This window comes from Trichosurus vulpecula, chromosome 7 (genome assembly GCF_011100635.1).
Source record: "Trichosurus vulpecula isolate mTriVul1 chromosome 7, mTriVul1.pri, whole genome shotgun sequence".
In the NCBI taxonomy this organism is placed as follows: Eukaryota; Metazoa; Chordata; class Mammalia; order Diprotodontia; family Phalangeridae; genus Trichosurus; species Trichosurus vulpecula.
Window position 1 is genome coordinate 11761233 of NC_050579.1, and position 20661 is coordinate 11781893.

General features: G+C 52.4%; 1 protein-coding gene across 1 annotated transcript; it reads left to right on the top strand.

Annotated features, from left to right (window-relative positions):
- Positions 1 to 10505: 10505 nt before the first annotated feature.
- On the top strand, positions 10506 to 19584 carry SUMO3 (small ubiquitin like modifier 3). The gene is made up of 4 exons (XM_036769411.1): positions 10506 to 10839; positions 16223 to 16351; positions 18225 to 18296; positions 18692 to 19584. Exons 1-4 carry the CDS (start codon positions 10819 to 10821, stop codon positions 18752 to 18754), a joined length of 285 nt encoding a protein of 94 aa, XP_036625306.1. The 5' UTR covers positions 10506 to 10818; the 3' UTR covers positions 18755 to 19584.
- The last annotated feature ends 1077 nt before the right edge of the window (positions 19585 to 20661 follow it).

The window sequence follows — 20661 nt, forward strand, 5'->3', positions numbered from 1 at the left end:
CTGGACCACACCACCTCACACACAGTGCTATGGACTCTGTGGGGGTGCTGGGCAAGGGTGGAAAGAAGCCCGGGGAGTCCTGGCTGCCCAGATCCTAGAAGAGACCATGGGGGAGGGAGTACCCAGATATATGAAAGAATGAACCAGAGGCAAAGAACTGGAAATTGTGGGGATGCCCATCCATCAGGGAATGGTGGAACAAGTTGTGGTGTGTGATTGCGATGGAATATTACTGTGCTGTGAGAAATGATGAGCCGGCAGATTAAAGAAAAGCATGAAACAAAGAAGAGTGAAATGAGTGAACCAAGAGAACCTTGTGTACAGTAACAGCAATATTGTTTTGAGAACAATTTTGAACAACTAAGTCATTTGGAGTATTATAAATACTCAAACAAGCCACAAAGGACCTATGAAGGAAGATGCTCTCCACCTCCAGAGAAAAGTGGTAAACAGAAGTGTGCACTGTCGGCGGCCGGACGGGTGTGCCCCACAATAGCACCCCGTTCTCCCCGACTACCGCCTCACACTCACCCTGCCCACGGGTCTTCGGACGTCTCCGGTTCCTCCCCCCGGGGGATGCGAGAGGAGAATCACCAGGCAGCTACCGGAAGCGACAAGCAGCTTTATTGCAATGGCGTACCAGAAATCTTACAAAAGTCCCACTGACCCTCTCTGGGGTGCTCCTTATATTGGGAGTTTCGGGTTAGCTCCTCCCCAGTTCCTCCCCGAAGGTGGAGCCCTTCCAGTTGGAGCCGCCCCGGTACTGACGTAACAGAAGCCACACAGGCACTGCTGCGTCAGCAGGTCCAGACTCCCTGGCGTCTCACTACCCTTTCAGGAGGCCCAGGTCCAGAGCGCCCCTAACAACTCCCCCTTTTTGTTTAATGACATCGGCTTTTACAGCTTCTAAGGAGCGGCGCAAAACCCCAATCATACAAGAAATCAAGTAGGGCAGGAACAAACAGATGAGAAAGGCTAGTATGAGAACAAGTCCTCCAATGGAGGCCCATTGGAGCAACTGGTGGACACTGAGAGTGTCCCACCAGGCCTTAGCATTGGTATAGTTCTCTTCCCAGTCGCCATTGAATTGTATAGTGGCATTCTGTATGGCCGCAATGACCTCATCTAGCATATGCAGTTCAGTGGTGAAAGTAGTGGCAGTGCTAGAAGTCTTTCTAATAGTGCATACTGGGAAACATGGTAGGGAATAGGGGTTACACAGACAGGATGGGCTGCAGGTCACCAACTGGAACATCGGGAGATTCGGGGTAACAGCCCAGTGCGTGGGCTTTGCTGCCAGGGGCGGCAAGATGGCAGGAGCAGCTGTGGACGGGGTCACCAACTGGATCATGGCGAGCAGGCAGCTGAGGGCGTTGGTGAAGGCCGCCCTCTGTTTCCAGACAGTCCTGTTCTTTCGTCGTGGCCTCCGTCCCCTGGGGCGTCGTTGCGTCTGCTGGGGGTGCGACCTCACGGACCCGGCGGAGGGGCACCCAGACGTGTTCTCCTGTGGCATCATCTGTGGAGACACAAAGATACCCTCTCCCTCTAACTACAACCCTCCCTGGCCCGTGCCACACCCCTTTTTCGTCTTTCCACCAGACCGTGCTGCCTTGAAGGCACGCAGTTGGCGGCGGTGCCTCTTGTGGGCCCGGTTCCTGTTTGTCACACCGGTCCCCAGCATAGTACTTTAATGCAGGCGTAAGGCCATCATCACGAAATCGTAAAAAATAAAAAATTGGCAGTAATAAAAAATGGGCAGTAAAGGTAGCTGTAGCGAGCTGCGCATGGGTCAGCCTACCCACCACTCCCCCTTTTTGTTTTATGAGAATAGGACTCACATATATAAGGGATTTAATTAAACATCTTTCATTCTCTACGTGAAACTTGTCCCGGTGTAAAGGCTAAATATTAGAATCCTTTCTATCTATTGTACATAAACTTTCAGTTCCTCAGCAAGCCAAGTGCATTGTTTAGGACCCACATAACTCAAACAAGTTCTTTTTCTGGGCTGATGACCTTGCCCGTGCAGAGAGTGCAGAGAGTTTCCAAGGGCCTTGGCAATGTTACAAAATAAGGAGAAGCAACATGGTCTCTAGGAAGGGGTTACATAGAGAACTCTGTGTGCTATCTGTTGCTGTTCCCCTGAGCAAACTTATTCAAGGTCGAGTCTTACCAAAAATTATGCAAAGGAGTGCACAAAACTTTCCTTCATAAAAAATCTCTCTTTCTCAGACAGCTTATAATTTATCCTGATATTATTAATTCCCACCTTCTCCACATAATTAAAAAAAAGGAAAACTAAACTCACCATAATAAATACTATCTCTAAGCAACAACATTAATAGCGTAAGTAATGATCTCACAAATTTCCCAAATGATAGCAAAACAATTAAAGACAAAATTTGGTAATTTAAGATTTCTCAAATTACAATTCGGAACCGAATAACAGTTAGATTATAAAAGAAATTGCGTTTCTAACAACACAGATGATATAGCTGAAAAATTTGAGACGTATAACAAAATATCAAAAAAAACCCATAATTATCATCCATTAAAACTTGAAAACCAAGACCAATTAATTTCCATTTTGGTGGCTTTACCGCAGTCAGATATGACCCCAAATTGCTTAAGACAGAGAATCATTCATCTCATTACCAAAACTTCACATTGAAGAAAATCCACATAAAATTAATATAAAGCAATTATTTTTAACTTAAAACAGTTTACATTTAAATAGCATGTATCTTACTACAATTATGCGATCTTTGTAACATCCCTGGGAATGGATTCCACCACCATTCCCTTATTGAACAGCAAACTACAGTAAATAGAATTTTCTTGGGGCTATATAGTTAATAAATTTCTTAATTATTCGAATATGAATTTCTAAGTTCCCTTCACATTTTTCTTGGGAAAGTTGTACAAATAGTTTGCAATCACGTATTATAATTAGATCGGTTTAAAATGTGCTGGGTCAGTATTCTAACTACTTCTTTTGTCCTAAGAAATTTGAATCATTGCTAAGAAGGTATAGTCGGTTTCCCTTCCAGGCAGAGGGGGTTGATAATTAATTGAACAGCAATCATAACAACTCATAATAAGCAACATCTTTACCCTAATCAATATTCGTATAAAATTTAATAGAATCCACCCACAAATCTAGGTCAAAAGGTGGGTGACACAATTTCTTTTATCTCTTCAGAACTTAATTGGTTTTTAACACTAAAACAGTAATCCCAAATAACCTAGTTAACAATCTTACAAGTTTCCTAAGTGCTGGCAGAAGTGTTTTAGCTGTGATCTTAACAGGTAGGGTTAGCAAGGCTGAGAAAGTAACTTAACCAGTTTTACACAATTGTTTTCATTTTGTAGTTTCACCAAAATTCAAATTAAAGATCACTTTGTCTAATCTCATATCTAGTCACTTAAATTTTACAACGTAGGAGAATTTTACTACAATTCAGAAGTACAATAGAAAAATTTCAGATGACATTAACTGCATTCCCAAATCATTACATACATTAGGCTTACCAAGCATAGAGGCTTTTCTTCTCCTCATAGTTGCAGAGCCTGGCTGTGGACTGAAAGGGGGGAAGGTGCTGGGAAGCTGCAGAGTCCAGCACCTGAATTAAAGGTCTAAGGAATTATTGAGGGGTCCCTGAGAGATCTTTACCTTCTTATAGGGGTTGTATTTTAATTTCTACAGTTTCTATGTATTATGATTTAATTTATTTGAGGACTTTTAGGGGAAAGGCACATCAGAATAAAAGAGCCTAAATAAGAAAAAGCAGCTTGTACACAGGGCAATTATTTTGAAAAGAAGCCAACTCTCTATTGTGTATTTACGAATCACTTTAAACTTTCCAAGTAGCAAACGTAGGAAAATCACAGCGAGCTAGAAATGTTTTCACCCGGGCGGACTGGGTTATATCTATGGAGATAATTCCTATCCGAAGAAGTATTTTTGTTTCTCAGGACTACAGTAACAGTCTTTTGGGTACACTATGTTCAGATTGGCTTTCACGTTTAGCTTTCATTTCTCTGTTTTGGAAGCTTTAAACCACTTGTTTCAAATTCAAACAGGAATGAGGATCACTAAATTGCACATAAGGATCTCTGTAGTTGTATATTGAAAACTACTTATTAACTCTATAGATTTAATACCGTTATGTCATTAAATATTTTCCAACTTTTTTATCTATACTAGTCTCATGGTGATTCTCATTCACCACACAGGAATTAAAACATCTTTGTATATACTTCTGACATAGAGCTGGAATTCTTAACCCTCCAAGGAGTCTACGGATTGGAGGGGGGATACAGAATATCTTTTGTCATATAAACTGATTTTTCTTCACATTCATACATGTATTATTATGTTGAAAAAGGTTTCATATACTTCACCAGATTATCTATGGTTAACAGAATCTGCTAAATCAAAATCTTAATGGTTCTAATTTTTTCTCGAGTAAATTTTACTTCTGTGTTCACTCCTTAAAAACTTTTTTGGAAGTGAGAGCTTTGAATTTGCCAGTCTAAGGTGAGTGGGACTCTGGAAAAGATCCAGTGGTACCATGTCCCTTTCTCCTCATACTGGGAGACTCAGAGTGTCTCTTCCTTTTGCATTTTCCAAATTTGCCTTAGTGCCAAATGGTATGAGAAATTCTGACTTTATCTTAAGCATCAAATCAGGAGTAACACATTTCTTTAAATTTCAGGGAAAAGGTCCCCGCCTCCTCTCTTATCTCTCCTCACATCCCAAATTGGCCAGATTTGGGATGAAGAGAGAAAGAAAGAGCATTATTTTCAACAACTATAAACCGTTAAACAAGAAGACATTTTCCTCTCTCCCGCTCTCCCCCCCTGCCCTCCCGCTCCTCTGAAGAGACTGGAGTCAGGGAGGGAGAGAAAGAGACAGTGGACATTACAGGGTGTCAGGTTACACACACACAGAAACACAGATACAGCACACAGACACAGAGACAAAAAACACAGAGAGGATTTTTGAATCCTATGCACAAATTGCTTGGCCCTCTGATGTAACGGAGGCCAGGTGCCATGCTTTATTGGGGTTGTGGAGACCCTGCGTTTAAGATGATCAGAGGCAGATCGCTGGCTGGTCTCTTAAAGAGACAGCTTTCTCTTACTAACTTCTTCAGAAAGTGAGGAGTTGGGGAAGGGGCCAAAGAAGACTTCATTCTTTCCTTCGGACCATATGCTAAGTTGCCTTTTTCTGGTATCTTGTCCTTGGAGTCTACCAAGTGTGCAAATTCCTCCTCTTGCTCTGTTCCGGTAGCCACATCTGTAATTCGGGGAGTGATTGTACACCCCTGATCTTGGCCATCTTGTATATGATTCTTATGAATGTGGCCTGATCCGTGGCTTAAGTTTCTCAGTTTCCATTTCTCTTTCTTTATTCTTTTGTGTCACATTCATTGGCTTTGTGTTCAGCATCTCAATCTCTAAGTTCTGCAACTGTTGGTTTAGTAGCTTATTATCTGAACCAACCTTCTCAAGTTCTTTCTGTAATGTCTGATTCCTCAAAGTTAACTCAGTGATCTTCTTTCCAAATTCACCTGACTTTTGTTCAAATTTGTCTTTAAGTTGTTCATGTTCTTCTGGCCTAACATGTTGAGAAAGCTTAGCTTCATAGTTCTCAAGTTCTCTCTTTAACTGCCTAAGTTCAGCCTGTGATTTTTCATATTCCCTTTCCATCTCTACGAACTTTTTTGCTTTCTCATTCACTTCATTTGATAGTAAGCTCTTCATGTTTTCAAATTTTTCCGTAGGGATGGAGAGGGCCAACTTTGTTGCTAACTCCTTTAATTGGCCTTCCATCTCCAAGGCTTTTCTTCCTCTCTTCTCTCGCTCTATTTCAGACATGCTAAATTCTTTCTGTAGTCGCTTATTTTCTTCTCCTAGTCTCCCTTTATCCCTTTTAAATTCCTCTACTAACTTTTCATTTCTTTTGATTTGGTTCTTTAGCCTTCCTGCTTCAGCAGAAGCTCCCTCATATTTTGCTTTCATTTCTTTCAATTGCTCCCTTAGTTCTTCTGTTAATCTGTTATTTCCTGAAGCTGCTTCATTCGTCAAGTGCTCCTTTAGAGCAAGAAAATGAGTCTGCATTTGCTTTATTTTACCTTCTGAATCATACATTCTCTTTTGCACATCTTTTAAAGCATCCTCCAACTGCTTTATCTGGTCATCAGAATCCTCCTTGACTCTTTCACATTCTAATGCCAAAGCTTTGCATACTGCCACCTTATGGGCCAGTTCATTTTGGAGCTTAATCTTATCTTGCTTAACTGAATCACAAAAGACTCTCAAGGCATCTAACTCTTTCTTTAAAATCTCATTTTCAGAAATGGCAGTTTGACTGGGTAAGGATAGTTCCAATGGTCTTAGCATGGAACGACAGTTTTTGGCTACATGCCCTAACTTGCCACATGAGAAGCATTTAATGCCGTTAAATGGCGCACGGCAAGCGTTCTTCATATGCCCCTCTTTCCCACAGTTGAAGCAAGTAAGCCTCCTTCCATTCCCGCCCCACTGTGCCATCAACTGAGTTTGTTTTTCCAGGCATGAAGCCATCATGGTCATAGGGTCTCGGTGTGGCAAATCCATCATTTTTTCAATAATTTGATCCAGGGAGGGATTATGTGGCAGCGATGCAAGCGCTGCACGATATTGCGGTAACAGCCCTCCCTTCACCAACTGCACTATCAGAGGTGGTGCTGCGCCCGTCTTGCCAAAGGTGGCATGGACTACTGTTTTCACCCTGCTAATAAAGTCCAGAGGTGATTCATTATTCCTCTGCTTGAGGGAAGTTAAGGAGACCTTGCTCCCAGGAGTGCCTAATTTTTGGAGGGCCTTAATGTGGCAGGTATTCACTGCCCTCCTCACCAGGTCGTCATAATTTAACTGGTGTTGTAAAGACACATAAGGTCCTTGTCCCAAAATCATGTCTAAGGCATCCTGCTCGTCTGCAATATTATGCTCTGCAATAAACTTCTGCGCTTCCCTACGGACGTAAGCCTTGAAGGCTACTGCCGTGGCGGGCTCAAAAATCGCCTCTGCAACTTCCTGAAAATCGAATGGGGTCCAGGGGAGCATAAGGCAGGATGATTCTAAAGCCTTTTGTACATAGGCTGAGCCTGGGCCATATTTCTGGACTGCCTCCTTCAAATCTTTAATAAACTTAAAGGGAACAGGTCGGTGATATCTGTCCTCGTCTATATCGCCTGGATTTTCTATCAGCACCGGTAGTGCCATCGGGGAGTCCCACTCTGCCCAATCTACATCCTCCCCGTCTTTCACAGCCTGGCGTAGGCTGAAGGACAGCAGGCTCTGTGGGGGCCGGGCTGCAGCTGCACCCTTTGTACTGAACGAAAAGCCTTTCCGCGGCCCCAGTGTCATCTCTGCCAGCAGGGCAGTGGCCCCTTCCTCCTTCTCCCTGAACTCATGAGTTCCCTCCCACTTATGCCAGCCTGTCTGTTCCTCTTTTCCCTCTTTGAAGAGGTGCCGAGGCGGTAAAGAAGCACCTCCTTTGCCTAGGGAGTTCTGCTCTTCCTTCCTTTTGGGGGCTGCTAACAACCCCTCCCTCGGAGGGGGACATGGGAAGTCCTCTTTGCCTTGCTGTAAAGCCTCCCAAGGGTAGATGGATTTTGGCTCGGGAGTTTTCTCTTCCTCATCGTCATCATCCGAGCCTGCCAGGGATGCCCCTACTTGGGCCCCCCTTTCGTCCCGTATAGGGGGTGGCTGGGGCGATAGGGCAGCCCCAATCACCGAGTAAATCGCAAAATCCTTGGGGTCTAAGAATGTGGGGTCTGTTTTATGGTAAGAGGCCATTTGCTGGCCCACCAAACCCCATCTCTGCAGATCTACCCCCGTGTGTTCTAACCACGGGCTAACTACCCAAACTTTCTCCACCCACTCTCTACATGCTCTTATCTGAATTCTAACGCCTTGCTCCTTACAGACCTTGTAGATCTGGCAGGCGAGTACGCCTTTGTCCTCCGGCTCAACACGGGCTTTACAGACCTTCGGTCCCATCCCAAGGGCTCAACCTGTCTCCTTGGGTTCTGCCTGGTCTTCCGCTCCCCTTATCTATTGGGAGCAGGAGCGGCCTCACTGGTCAAGCCCCACGTTTGGGCGCCAGCTGTCGGCGGCCGGACGGGTGTGCCCCACAATAGCACCCCGTTCTCCCCGACTACCGCCTCACACTCACCCTGCCCACGGGTCTTCGGACGTCTCCGGTTCCTCCCCCCGGGGGATGCGAGAGGAGAATCACCAGGCAGCTACCGGAAGCGACAAGCAGCTTTATTGCAATGGCGTACCAGAAATCTTACAAAAGTCCCACTGACCCTCTCTGGGGTGCTCCTTATATTGGGAGTTTCGGGTTAGCTCCTCCCCAGTTCCTCCCCGAAGGTGGAGCCCTTCCAGTTGGAGCCGCCCCGGTACTGACGTAACAGAAGCCACACAGGCACTGCTGCGTCAGCAGGTCCAGACTCCCTGGCGTCTCACTACCCTTTCAGGAGGCCCAGGTCCAGAGCGCCCCTAACAGTGCACAGTATGACTTTATACAGACATACGTGTACACACATATTTGTGACTAATGGTAGCCTTCTCTAGGGTCGGGTGGGGTGGAGAGGGAGAGAGAAAAAAAGTGCCCAGCAGAAAACAAAAGAAAACATAGGAGGAATCACAGAAAAGCAAGATGGTTTTGGAAATGACGCATGGTACTTACACAGTTTTTCAAAAGAGTAAACAGTATGAAATGGAAATTCATGGTTTTCTATGGAGTCCTCTTTTTATGTTGTGTTGTGTACATGGGAATGTTTTTTTTTTTGGTCTTTTTGTGTTGGAGTTGAAAATGAATAAAAAATTTGAAAAATCATTATTAGCTGATGGTGCTGTGTGTTGGAGAGGTACGAAATACCAGTCGCTGAAGGGTCTGAAAGGACAGCAGAGAGTAGCTCTATTGAAGGCCAGAGAATTGAAAGAGTGGCCAAAAGATGGGCGACACCTGATGGGAAGCCCAGGCTGTGCCCCGCCCCACCTCCCGTCCAGGCAATGGGCAGAGAGAGGGAGGAAGGCCTAGTCATGGGGGTGGGGAGGAGTAAAGGGACCCCCTGGGAAGGGCCCCCATGAAGATATGACCTGAAGCTGCCGGGGATGGGCAGAAGCGAAGAAGGCCCCCCTCAATGATGCCGCTTGCGAGGGGCCACCCAAGGACAGTGTGAGGTTTCTGTATTGGCCAGGCTGCCGCAAGCGGCCCTCAGTGGGCTTCGAGGCACCGAGTACCTGCTCGCCGTCCTCTTAATCAGCCTGGGCTGGGCTTCCTTCCCGAGGGTTAGGGGGCACATGGCAAGCTAGATTGCCCAGGGTTGTAGAGAGGACGGGCCAGCAGAACATGCCTCCTCCGACCTCCCTGCCCATGATGGCTGAGGGCAGGAATTGGAGGGCAAGGCCAGAACCTCCGAGCTCTGTGAGCCCCTAAACCCGTCCAGTGCGGGTCAGGGGTCAGGGGGTGAGGGCTAGCTGGGGGTCACAGGGAGGAGGCTGGTGACTGCATCCTTAGCAGGCTTAAAGCCAGAATCCTGGCTGGATAGCACGCATTAGATGACCCGGTCTTGGGGGGCTGCATGACTTGCTGGGATTACAAGCTCACTGGGTCTGTACGGACTGGTGTGGAGGGAGCCGTCAGACCAAGACCGCCTCGGGTGACTCTGCACACCGGGACTGATACCTGGGTTTTGCCCACCCTGGGCTCTGGTCATGTCTCCATGGGTGCCTCTAGGAGGTGGCACGTTTTGTGGGCTCCGGACAATCTGTGGCCCGCTTTTCGCGCTGTGGACATTCGCTGGTTGTGTCTTAATTAATTACTTTGCTAGTGGATCGGCAGCTCTAACATGGGCTAGGTCTAGGATGAGGGTTCAAACTCTGGTTACATAATCGGGCTTGGCCCAAACACCTCCAGGTCCAGGGTTTCTGAGGCGGACAGAGGCTTTGACTACACGTGCATCCCTCTATCCCTTGGTTACTTGGGGGTGAACCCTCCTGGCAACTGTAAGCTCCCTGCGGCCACGGGCAGCTCCAGCCCGGGCGCCTGGAAGGTGCGCGCGCGCGCGCACACACGCACACACGCGCACACACACACACACACACACACACGCGCAAGCACGTCACACGTACAGAGCAGACACATGCGTATATCCACGCGCATGCGCTTTGGGACCTTCCGTAGGCACGGCTTCGGCCGCGCCGGACGGCTGGAGGTGGGGTGGGGGAGGGGTGTCTGGCTCGTGTGCCCCTCCCCCCCTCGGGCCGCCTCGGCTACTTTGTATGTGTTGGGGATTGAGGGCGGCCTGTGCGCCGGCGCACTCAGTGCCCCACGGCCAGACTCGCAGCTGCAGCCTCGCCTCCCGGTTGGGTCACGTGGGAGAAGGCGGGGCGCGGGGCCGCGCGCGCACGCACATACGCCTCCGCGCGGGGTTGAGGAGGGGGGGGCGGGGCCTGGTCACGTGCTGTGCCGTGACGCATCTCCCTCCAACGGCCTCGCGGCCCCGGGGCAGGAGGCGCGCGCCCGAGGGGCAGCGGCGGGCGGGCGCGCGCATCGGGAGCGCGCGAAGACACGTGACACCGTCCTCCTCCAATAGGGAGCGCGGGATTCGCGGGGGGGAAGCGCGTCCCCGAGCGGCGGCGGGAGCGACGGGAGCTGAGGGAGCGGAGAGAGCGAGAGAGAGAGCGAGAGCGCGGCCCGAGCAGCCCCGATCCCCGAGCGAGTGAGGGAGTGAGACCCCCGGCCTCTGGCGAGCCATGTCCGAGGAGAAGCCCAAGGTGCGAGGGGGGATGGGCGCGGGGCGGCCGGGAGGCCCCGGCGCCTGAGGCCTGAGGCCTGCCCGCCCAATTCCGAGTTGGGCCTCCTTCCGGCCCCCCCTCCCCCCCGGCTCCTCTCGGCCCCTCCCCCTCCCCTTGCCCCCCTCTTCCTTCCCTCCCCACCCTTCCTCATCCCTCCCCTCCCCCCTTCCTTCCTGCCCCTCCCCCTCCTTTCCCATTTTCCTCTCCTTGGCTCTCCCTCTGCTCTTCCTCTGCTCCGTGCTCCCTGTGGTGCTCCTCTTCGGGATCGTCCTCTTCCTCCTCCCTTCCACCCCCTTCTGCTCCTCTTTCCCTACTGCCCTTTTCTACCTCCTCCTCCTCCTCCTCCTTGCTGCTTGGAGAGTCCTCCCGCTCTTTGGGCCCAGCCTCCTCACCCCCTCCCTCCTCCCTCCCTCCCTCTGCTCCTCCTTCCCCTCCTCCCTGTCCCCCATCTTCCCTCCCCTGCACATGATGGGGGTGGAGGGGGCAGGAGCCCCGTCTCTTGTTCTTCTCTCCAGGGCCCTGAGCCGTTTGGAGGCAGGAACCTTCAGGAAGGAGCCCCCTGACCTGGCCTCCTTGAGGGGTGGGCTGTGGGGGGGTGTGGTAGATAGCAGGTGCCCCCTCTGGGCCTTCTCCTTTGGATGGTGCAGGCCCGTGACCCGTGACCCACAGCCGGAGGGCGCTGCCCCAGGAGCTCTGGTGGGCACTCGTGGTCAGCTCGTGTCCAGGTTCATCTCCGGAAGGCCTCACTCCAGGGGCCGCAGCTCCGTCCCGGTCCATCAGGACCTCCCAGTGTCCAGCCTCTACCATCCTCGGACCGGCTCCCCCCGGGGAAAGCCTGCCCACTCCCTCCTCCTCACAGACCTTTTGGGCTTCATCGGCGGCCCCTCTGGGCAGGAGAGGCTTCCTTGTGCCTTGTTTTCCCTCCTCTGCTCTTCTTCCAGGATGCTTTTTGCTTTGGCCTCGGCCCTTTGTGCTTTTGTCCTGGTCATCGGCTTAGTTTGACCTTTGCTTTAGTCAGGGCCCAGCCTGATGGGAGGGTCTGCGGGTGTGAGGCTTCTGCACCAGCCAGAGTTTCGGGCCATCTTTCCTCGTGTCCACCTATGAATTGAAGGCCTCGAGGGGAGAGGGGTCCTTGTGCAGCTCTTCCTGGAAGCCTCCAACGCCATCGGTGGCATGGTGGCCCTGCCAGGGCGGATGCCCGAGGTTCCCATGAAGGACATTTCTGGTAGCCCATGCACCTACAAGAACCGCGTGTAGGGTCGATGGAGAGGGTCCTCCCAGGAGGATCTTTTCAGTTAATGTTTGTAGATGGTCTCCAGGTGGGTCATGAGGCCACGCTCCCACTTGGGGGTTTGCTCTCGGCTCAGCTGGGGCTCGGCTGAGCTCAGACCTGTGTGTCGCTGCCCAAGAGCTGGCCGGCCTGGGAAGGCCCCTGGGAAATACGTCCGGGCTCTTGGCTGCCAGAGGGTGCGTTGGGCCAGTGGGTCAGGAAAGCCTTTCCCTCCGACGTTTGGTCATCGCTGTTGTTATCATTTGGAAGACTGTTGCATTAAGCCAACGTTCCATGCCCCAAGAGCTTGCTCGTAGACGGTCATTGAGGGGGCTGGGGGGGGGGCGGCGCGGCAGTGTTTTCTGTTTCTGTCATCCATGGCCTTGGAACAGCCCACAGATTGGCTCAGCCAGGGCATGAAGGAATGGGGATGGGAACGCCATCCCGCTGAGCCCTTCTTCCTTGCTGTTGTGTGGGAGGCCAGTGCGGCTGGCGGAGAGAAGGACTTGGGGCCTCTGTCCTCTCCGCCATTTCCTGGGCAGGCTGGCAGCCTGCTCCATTGCTTGCCTGAAGCTGCCCCAGGGCCTCTTCATGGCCTGCTCCAGTAGGCCTCTGTCAGCCTCCACCCTGCCTGGAGGCTCAGCCTCTTCTCATGGCTTCCGCATCAAGGTTCAGGGCCCTCCCCATAGCTTTCAACCAGATGCTCCTCTGTCTCTGCATCCCCTTCTTTTGGGAAGGGGACAATTCTGCCTACATGAGTGAGCTCAGGACTCTTCTTGCCAGCTGTCTGCCTCCCTTAGGACGTCCCTCTGCCCACAGGTGCCATTCCTGCTCCTTCCGTCTGGCAGTCACCAAGTTGGGGTGATAGCGGCCTTCTGCTGGCTTGGTCGTTGCTGTCAGTGGGATTATGGTGTTTGTGCAGCCGTCCTGCTCAGTGGTCTTCGGTGACTCCCAGGGACCTTTTGGATAAAATACAATCCTCCTCACCTCCACTTCACTTGGGGAAGTCTTCTCTGACCTCTTGTGTTGTTCCTGCTCTCTTCCTCCTCCAGTGGCCTTCAATTACTGACCTTCCCCGTCAAACTCCTTGAAGGTGGAGGCTTTCGTCTTTGTGCTTGGTAGAAGCTTGATAAATCATTCTGTCCAGATCCTTGAAAGGACGTGACCCTTGCACGATGGGAAATGAAGCATGGGAATGCCACCTCTCTGGTCACGCCAGCAAGGTGACTGGCTGATGGAGGCCAGGCCTTGTTGGAACACCCTGCCAAGGTCCTTCTTCTCCAGTTGGGGGAGCCTCATGGGAAGGAGGCTGCCATTAGGATTGGCCTGGGCATCTTCTCTTGAAGAATCAGAGGCAGAGGAAAAGCAGGATGCTGACAGGCTCATCTGGGGTTCTCCTGATGAGGGGCCCTCGGCCTCAGAGCACTTAGGAAGACACTCAAGGCCAGAACCCAGACAGCTGCTCCCTTGGGGGTTCAGCCCCCCCTTGGGCAGAAAGGCCACTGCTCTCGGCCTGTTTCACCTTCTTGCCTCTTTCACCCCTGGCCCTGTTGTCTTGGACCCCTCGAGCCTCCTTGGTCCTCTCTGCTGTGCCCCGAACTCTTCTTGGACAGTGGGGAAGTGTTGGCATGCCATTGGTAAGCAGGCTTGATTTCTGCCCAACAGAGGAAGTGGGGCCTGGAGGATAGGAAGACCCAGGTTCAATTCCTGACCCTAGAGCATCCTTTTTTTCACTTCCCTCAGCTGCCCAGCCATGTGGGTTGGCCAGATGGGCACTGATCCTCAGGCCCCTTAGATCCTTGCAGCAGGACAGAGGGAAGACAAGATTTTCTCATTGAGTTTTGTTTTTGGTCATGCGGTCCTTTCCAGATTCTCCTTGCCCAGCCAGGCCTCTGGGGGCTGATGATGTCTCATTGTTTCAGACCTTGGCTCACAGGCTTAATGCCAGCCCAGGGGGTTGGCACCTTGGCCACCAGTCTCCCAGGGAACCCCAGATGAGCCCCATCAGCATCTTGCTTTTTCTCTACCACCATTTCTTCAGTGGCACCTAAATGCCTTCCTTGACATTTTTCTGACTCTTGGGGAGCTTGAGTATCTTTTCCTGGGCCTATAAATGGTCTTCATTTCTCCCCTTCTTGGTGTGCTTCTGGTCCTCAGAGAATCGAGGGCTGTAGAGGTGTTTCCAATTGGTTTCTTTTAGTTTAATTTCAGAGAGATTAATTTTGTCTCCATTTTTACTGTTTAATTTGATGTGCTGGCCCTTCTCTGGGGAGCTGAGTCAAACCTGCAGGGTTAGATGTTCTGAGTCAGGGGGTGTGATGTGGGAGTCTTGGGACCGTGCAGCTCCCTGCTTTTCTGAGCAGTGGTTTGTGAAATAAAGCATGGATCGATCCGTGGTGGGGCCTTGGGCTCTCTCTTCTGGTACGTCAATCTTCTCTTTGTACCCTCCAGTGAGAGAGATTGTTGGGTATTGTTGCTGGTGAGCTCTAGGGTCCTGTCCCTCACAAGTGAGAAGACAGCAAGCCTGGAGTGGGGCCCGGGCGTTGGAGGGATCTTCATGCTGCCTTCTCCTCCTTCCCTTTGAGAAGAAAGGACCTAAAAGTGATTGAATGGAAATGTTACACTCTGTGTATCTTAGGAAAGCCAGAAGGGTCACACTGGGCCTGCCAGTCCTGGACATGAGCAGACCTCCCAGCCTCTGGGCCAGGGGTCTCTCACCTCACCTCTTGGGTTCCTCCTGTGTCTTGACTTAAGGAATTTGACTCTGACCCTCTGATTGGCCCAGCTTTGGTGGGGGGGGGGGGGAGTGGGCAGGCCTCGAGCTAAGGCCAGAAAGAGACAGGAAGAGCCTGGGGGAAGCAGAAATGGAGAAGAAGAGGCCAGGGTGCCCCCCTCAGGACGACTTTCCTGGGCTTGGGTTCCCTTGGGCTTCCCCTCCCACTCCCCAGCTTAATGAGGCTCCGTGTGGCTCTTGGGGCACCGCTCTAACTAGGAGCTCTGTCTTACGGGCTGTGGAGCACTTTGTCACTGTAACCCCGGAGGTGTAGGTGCGGTGCCAGTGCCCATTTTACAGATGAGGCTGTAACCGAGGCTGGCAGGGCTGAAAAAGACTTGCCCAGGGTCACACAATAGTGAGGGTAGAGGTGTGATTTGAACTCGGCTCTTCCTTTCTCCAAGTTCAGAGCTCAGTCTGCTCTGCCTCCTGCCTTTCCAGAAGTGGTGGGCCCTCTGAGGTGTCCAGCCCAGCAGCCTCCTTTCCCCATGGGCCCCCATGGGGAGGAGGCGGAGCTGGCCAGCTGCAGGCTACCTCAGACACATGCTGATGGGAGGCCCTCAGGCACCTCTGGCCTCCACGAAGGGAGAGCCCCGCCTCCCGCTCCCCAGTAGGGCAGGCAGTCTCATGCTCTCAGCAGCAGGAGGTTTTCCTTTGCAGCTTCTCCTGTTACTCTGGGTTCTTGCTGCGGAAACATGTCACAGGAGCTAGGTGGCCCACTGGGTGGAATGCTTGGCCTGGAGTCAGGAAGACCTGAGTTCTAATCTGGCCTTGGATATTTAATAGCCTTAGGACCCTGAGCAATTCATTGAATCTCTGACTGCCTCAGTTTCTCCCTCTGTAAAGGGGACTGTAACACAGTCTATCTCCTGGGATTGTGAGTATCCAGGGAGATTACACTTGTAAAGCCTGGGGGCTTCCAAAAATGCCAAAGCCTCAGGTGGGGTGGGTATGGGGTGGCTATAGGTCGATACAGACTGAATGTAAAACGAGTTAAGTCTCAGAGCACTTTGAAGGGAGGGAGGGCCCCACTGGGCACAGTTTCCTTCGAGAGATGTGGCCTAAGCTACAGGAGCAGGTGGGAGGGCATCCCAGGCCTGGGGGAGAGCCATTGCAGAGTCACCAAGGTGGGAGATGGCTGGAAAGGTTGGGTGGGGCTCTAAAAGCTGGCGGGGGAGGGGTGACTTCCTCCAGGCAGGGAGGGAGGCTTTGGGAAGGCCCTTGTCCCCCTGCTTTTGTGGATGGGGGAGCTCTCGCCAGCCATGTGGGACACTCGGGATGAGTTCTTGAGACATTCTGTTTCCTCTTTCTCTCCATAGGAAGGAGTGAAAACCGAGAATGATCACATCAACCTGAAGGTAGCCGGGCAGGATGGGTCAGTGGTCCAGTTCAAAATTAAGCGACACACACCTCTGAACAAGTTAATGAAGGCGTATTGTGAGAGACAGGTATGGGGATGGAGGGTATGTTGGGGACCTCACGTCCAGTCTGATGAGAGCACCACGCTGCCCTCTGCTTGTCGAGGGGAAGCTTCTGACAACTCCCCCCCCCCCACCCCAGCTGCTGACTGGTTTTCCTAAGAATGGGGGGAGGGGACCAGCCCACCCACGTGGCCAAGGGCCCCATTCAAGGCAGGTCCAGAGCCCACCCGGACTTCAGGCACACCATCTTCGCCTGGCAGGGGTCTAGGAGTAAGACCTTTAGGAACTCTCTTCACCAACAAAGTATGATATGTGTGGTCACTTATGTGGCATCAGCTACACAAAGCCACAAAAAACTGGGGCGGGAGAAGTGGGGAGGGGGATGGTGCTTCTCCTGTGAGAATCTGGTTTACATTAGAATGGCAGCGAGGCCTCCTGCTGAGCTCGGTGCTCCCTCAGCTTGGCCTCCTGCCAGCTCAGCCTTCCCCTCAGCTTGGCCTCCTACTGCAGGTTCTTGGCCACTTTTTTTTTTTTTTTTGCCAGAACCAGAAATGAAACTCCCAGGAAGTCCTGATTTGCCCCTTTCTCCAAAGGCTTGAGTTCAAGGAAGAGTTTGCCACATTTGACAACTTTCGAGAAATTTCCATTTGGGTTTTCTTTGAAGAAAAAGGGAGATTTAGTCCTGAGCCCCGGTCCACCTGCAGGTGTATGATCCCCAGGGAGTCAAAAAGAGTGTAGGGAAATGCATCTTTCGCTCTCCTGTGGGATGGAGCCAGGACCCTTCCTCAGCACTCACATAGGGATGATGGAGGAGTGGCTGGCTGGGGCCCAGGCTCCCTGGTCCTTGGTGGCCTCTGGGGCAGGTGTGCCAAGGGATGATTCCCCCTGCTCTAGCCCCAGGCAGCCCTGCATGAACCAGGGGTGGGCCCCTGCCTCCCCACTCCATTTTGGTAAGATGCAGGCTTGCTACAATTTGCTCAGTCTGACACCTTTGGGGAGAGCATCCCTGGGCCTCCTCTGGCCACTGTTCTTTCTGTCTGGAGCCCCAGGTAGGTTGTTGGATGCCACACTCTGTATTAAGAGAGCTGAGAGCAAAGGGGCCAAAGTGGTGGGCCCATGGTCCCAAATGCCATAGGGGAAGTGGGTCAACTGAGACAGGCTTAGGCAGAAGGCTGAGCTTTTGGCTGAGGCCCAGCTGCTCATTTGGGAGAGCTGGGATTTATTTCCTGCCATGATTGACCTGGAGTTCAGTCTCCCACCTCATCCATCCCAACGTCTCTTGTGGAGAAAGGTCATGGCCAAGGTCATAGAGCTGTAAGATGCCAGATGGGGATTACCCAGAGTCGATGATGGTCCTCTGATCAGAATGTACAGTTAGGTGGTCACTTGGTCTGGTCATTTTGGAAGGAGGCCTTGACTTTCCAAGAGTTTGGTGAAGAGGGTTAGGGCTGGGGGCATCTTGATGGGATCCGCCCTTTTCCAATGTGAAAGTCAAATGATGAGTCAGGCTCAGGGAAAGGAGCAAGCAGGGGAGGCCCTTCCATTTGGGCAGGCTCTGTGGCCGCCCACGGATATAGCTTCCTCTTCCCTCCCCTGCTTTGATGAGGGGTGCCTGGCATCTCTCTCCCCCTCACTTCCCACCTATAAAGAGACCAGGATGAAATCACCCGTCTCTTTTTCAGCACCAGGTAGAGGGGGAGCTTCAGAGGCTGCCATCTCTTGCCTTTTTACCCATGGTGGGCAGTCCTGGGGTACTGGTGTACACGCTTCTCTGGCCCGTTTACCAAACGCTTCTGACTTCCCAGCTTTGGTTCGAAGTGTTGGATAACATGATTTTTGCATGCATAGTTTGTGACTCATGAGATAATGCCTGTGCTGACAGTGGTTTTTTAAATTTCAGGGCCTGTCAATGAGACAGATTCGATTCAGATTTGATGGACAACCAATTAATGAGACAGATACCCCTGCACAGGTATGCTTCCTCCAGAACAAACCCTGGTACAGACTTTCCCATTCAGTATTGTTGGGTTGGGAAACAGGGAGCCCCCTGCCTGGTGCCCCTCCCTCCCTTCAGGGGAGGCCTGGACAGGATGAACTGTGACCCCAAGGCTTGCCCCAGGCCCAGTGGCACACAGGGTGAGCTGGCCTGCCCCCTGTCCTCCCTCGGATTCTGGTCTGGCTATGTCCCCATCTCCCAGTCTCCTGTTCCTTGCCCAGGTCATGGCCCAGAGAGGCCACGGGGGTGGGGGGGGGGTAGGGAGGGTGGCCACCAAGCAAAGGCCATTGTGGTATTAGAGGGAGCCCCATGCTGCTAATGAGCGCATGTCTCTTTTCTTGCCGGTCTGATCCCTGTTGATGCCCGAGCAGCTGGAGATGGAGGATGAAGACACAATCGATGTGTTCCAGCAGCAGACAGGGGGAGCGTGTTAGGCGCATGGGCCGGAGCCCCCTGGGTCTTCCTCGGTCTTGGGATAGGGAATTGTGGGATGCTTCCGCCCTGGCAGAGGCTGCGGATCCAAACTCTTCTCTCTCTGACTCACCGTACGTAGTCTGTGCGACTCCCGACGATCCTTGCGGGGACGACGCGACACCTCGAATTGGGCCAATGTGGAATGTTCTCTTTGCTGAAGTAAAAGATTCTTGCTTGTTTGTCCTCACTTTCCTTCCTTCTCTCCCCCACTTTGCTTTGGGGGCCCGGGGTGCTGGCCTCCTGCGCTTGGGATGCTTTCTGGGCTGCAGCGTCTAATCATGTAAATACTCCAGTCTAGTCACGGCAGTGGGGGGGGGAGGGTGAGTGGGGGTGCCCGTGTGTTGTCATCAGCTCAATCAGGATCCTTCGTGCTGATCAATCTGCCAGGCCCCTTGAAAGAAGTGGCAGTGGACGGGGGATGGGCGGTGGGGATGGACAGGCCAGAGCGTGGCCTTGACCTTGGGACCTTGAGGGCCCCAAGAGCTCTGGCAGGTGACCCCCTCCTCCCCTCTCTTCCCCCGCCTGCCGAGGGTCCGTGGGACAGAGATGGGCCCGGCCTGTGCTTCCTCTGGATGGATCCCTGGGGCCCCACCAAGTCGCCCCATCGGCCCCTCATGGCCTTTTTTGATCTCGAGGCGCCTCCGCTCGCGTGAACCTGCCTGCTGACCACTGACGGTGACTCTTCCTTTGGCGTTTCCGTGTCTGTGGGCTTGGGCCTGTCTCTTCTCTGATTTGTATGTCCTTTGTTGTCCTTTACTACTGTATACAGTAAATATAGTTTGGTACTCTGGCTCTTGGCTTGTGTTCCGCCCTGCCGCCGCCGCCGCCGCCCCCCCCCCCCCCCCCCCGTCCCCCAACCCCCAGCTCTCCCATGGGTGCCCTAAGTTAATGCAAAACCATCGGGAAGGGAAGGGAAGAGGAAAGGAGCACTTGCCCCATCCTGGAGAATAAACCTAGAAGGAAGCTGGGGTGTTGACTGGTAAGGGGGATGGTCTGGGCAGAGTTACAGAGGGTCCAGTGCAAGTCACGTGGCCTCCGGCCTTTGGGACAGTGGTGATGTTGGATGGGGATCCGATACTCTGCATCCTTGGACTTTTAAGACACCCTGCGGAAGGGCTCAGACGCTTGACCTCCAGGTACCTCCAGAGGAGGAGGGCAGCCACACAGCCACGTGGTCTGCTGGGTCTGGATCCTTCTGATGCCGCGAACAAAGCTTTTCTGAAATGACTGGGGCAGTTGGGGAAACCTGGACGACTTTGGACTCATCCCAATCCCCCTGGGGAGCAAGGGCATGGGGTGGGTAGGGAGGCTAACGAACCCTGCCCTGCGGAGGCTGCTGAGGACAGTGGAGACCCCCATCCTGGATGTGAGCTTCCCTTGAGACTGCAGCCCCTTGGGGTGGCTCCATGTGGCCTCACACTGGGTTTGGGGTGGTGGGGCTGAGGTGAGGAGTGTAGAAGCACCCCCTGGGGTGCCTGATATGGATGCAAAATGTCCCTGACTCCCTCTCTGCAGCTCTATCCCTCCCATGCCATGTGGTTGCTGGCTCTGGCTTGAAGCCCCCTGTCTGGGTACTGTCCAGCTGATTAGTGGGTGATTTGGAACATGGAGGTCTCACTTGGTGCTGACCCATTCAAGCTCTCTGGCCCCTGTGGGTCCGACCCCATCCTGCTGACCTTGCCTGTCTGAGCCTGTGGGTCTAACCCAGGCCTTTCTCCCGAGGCAGCTCAGTCCTAAAAGACCAGGGCTTTTCCATTCTTCCCACTGAACTCAGCCTTGCTGGCCCAGCCCAGTGCCCAGCCAGGCCCTTTGAGGCCCCCACTGTCCCCCAGTGTTTTAGCCGTGTCTGATGTGACCCTGCCCAGGC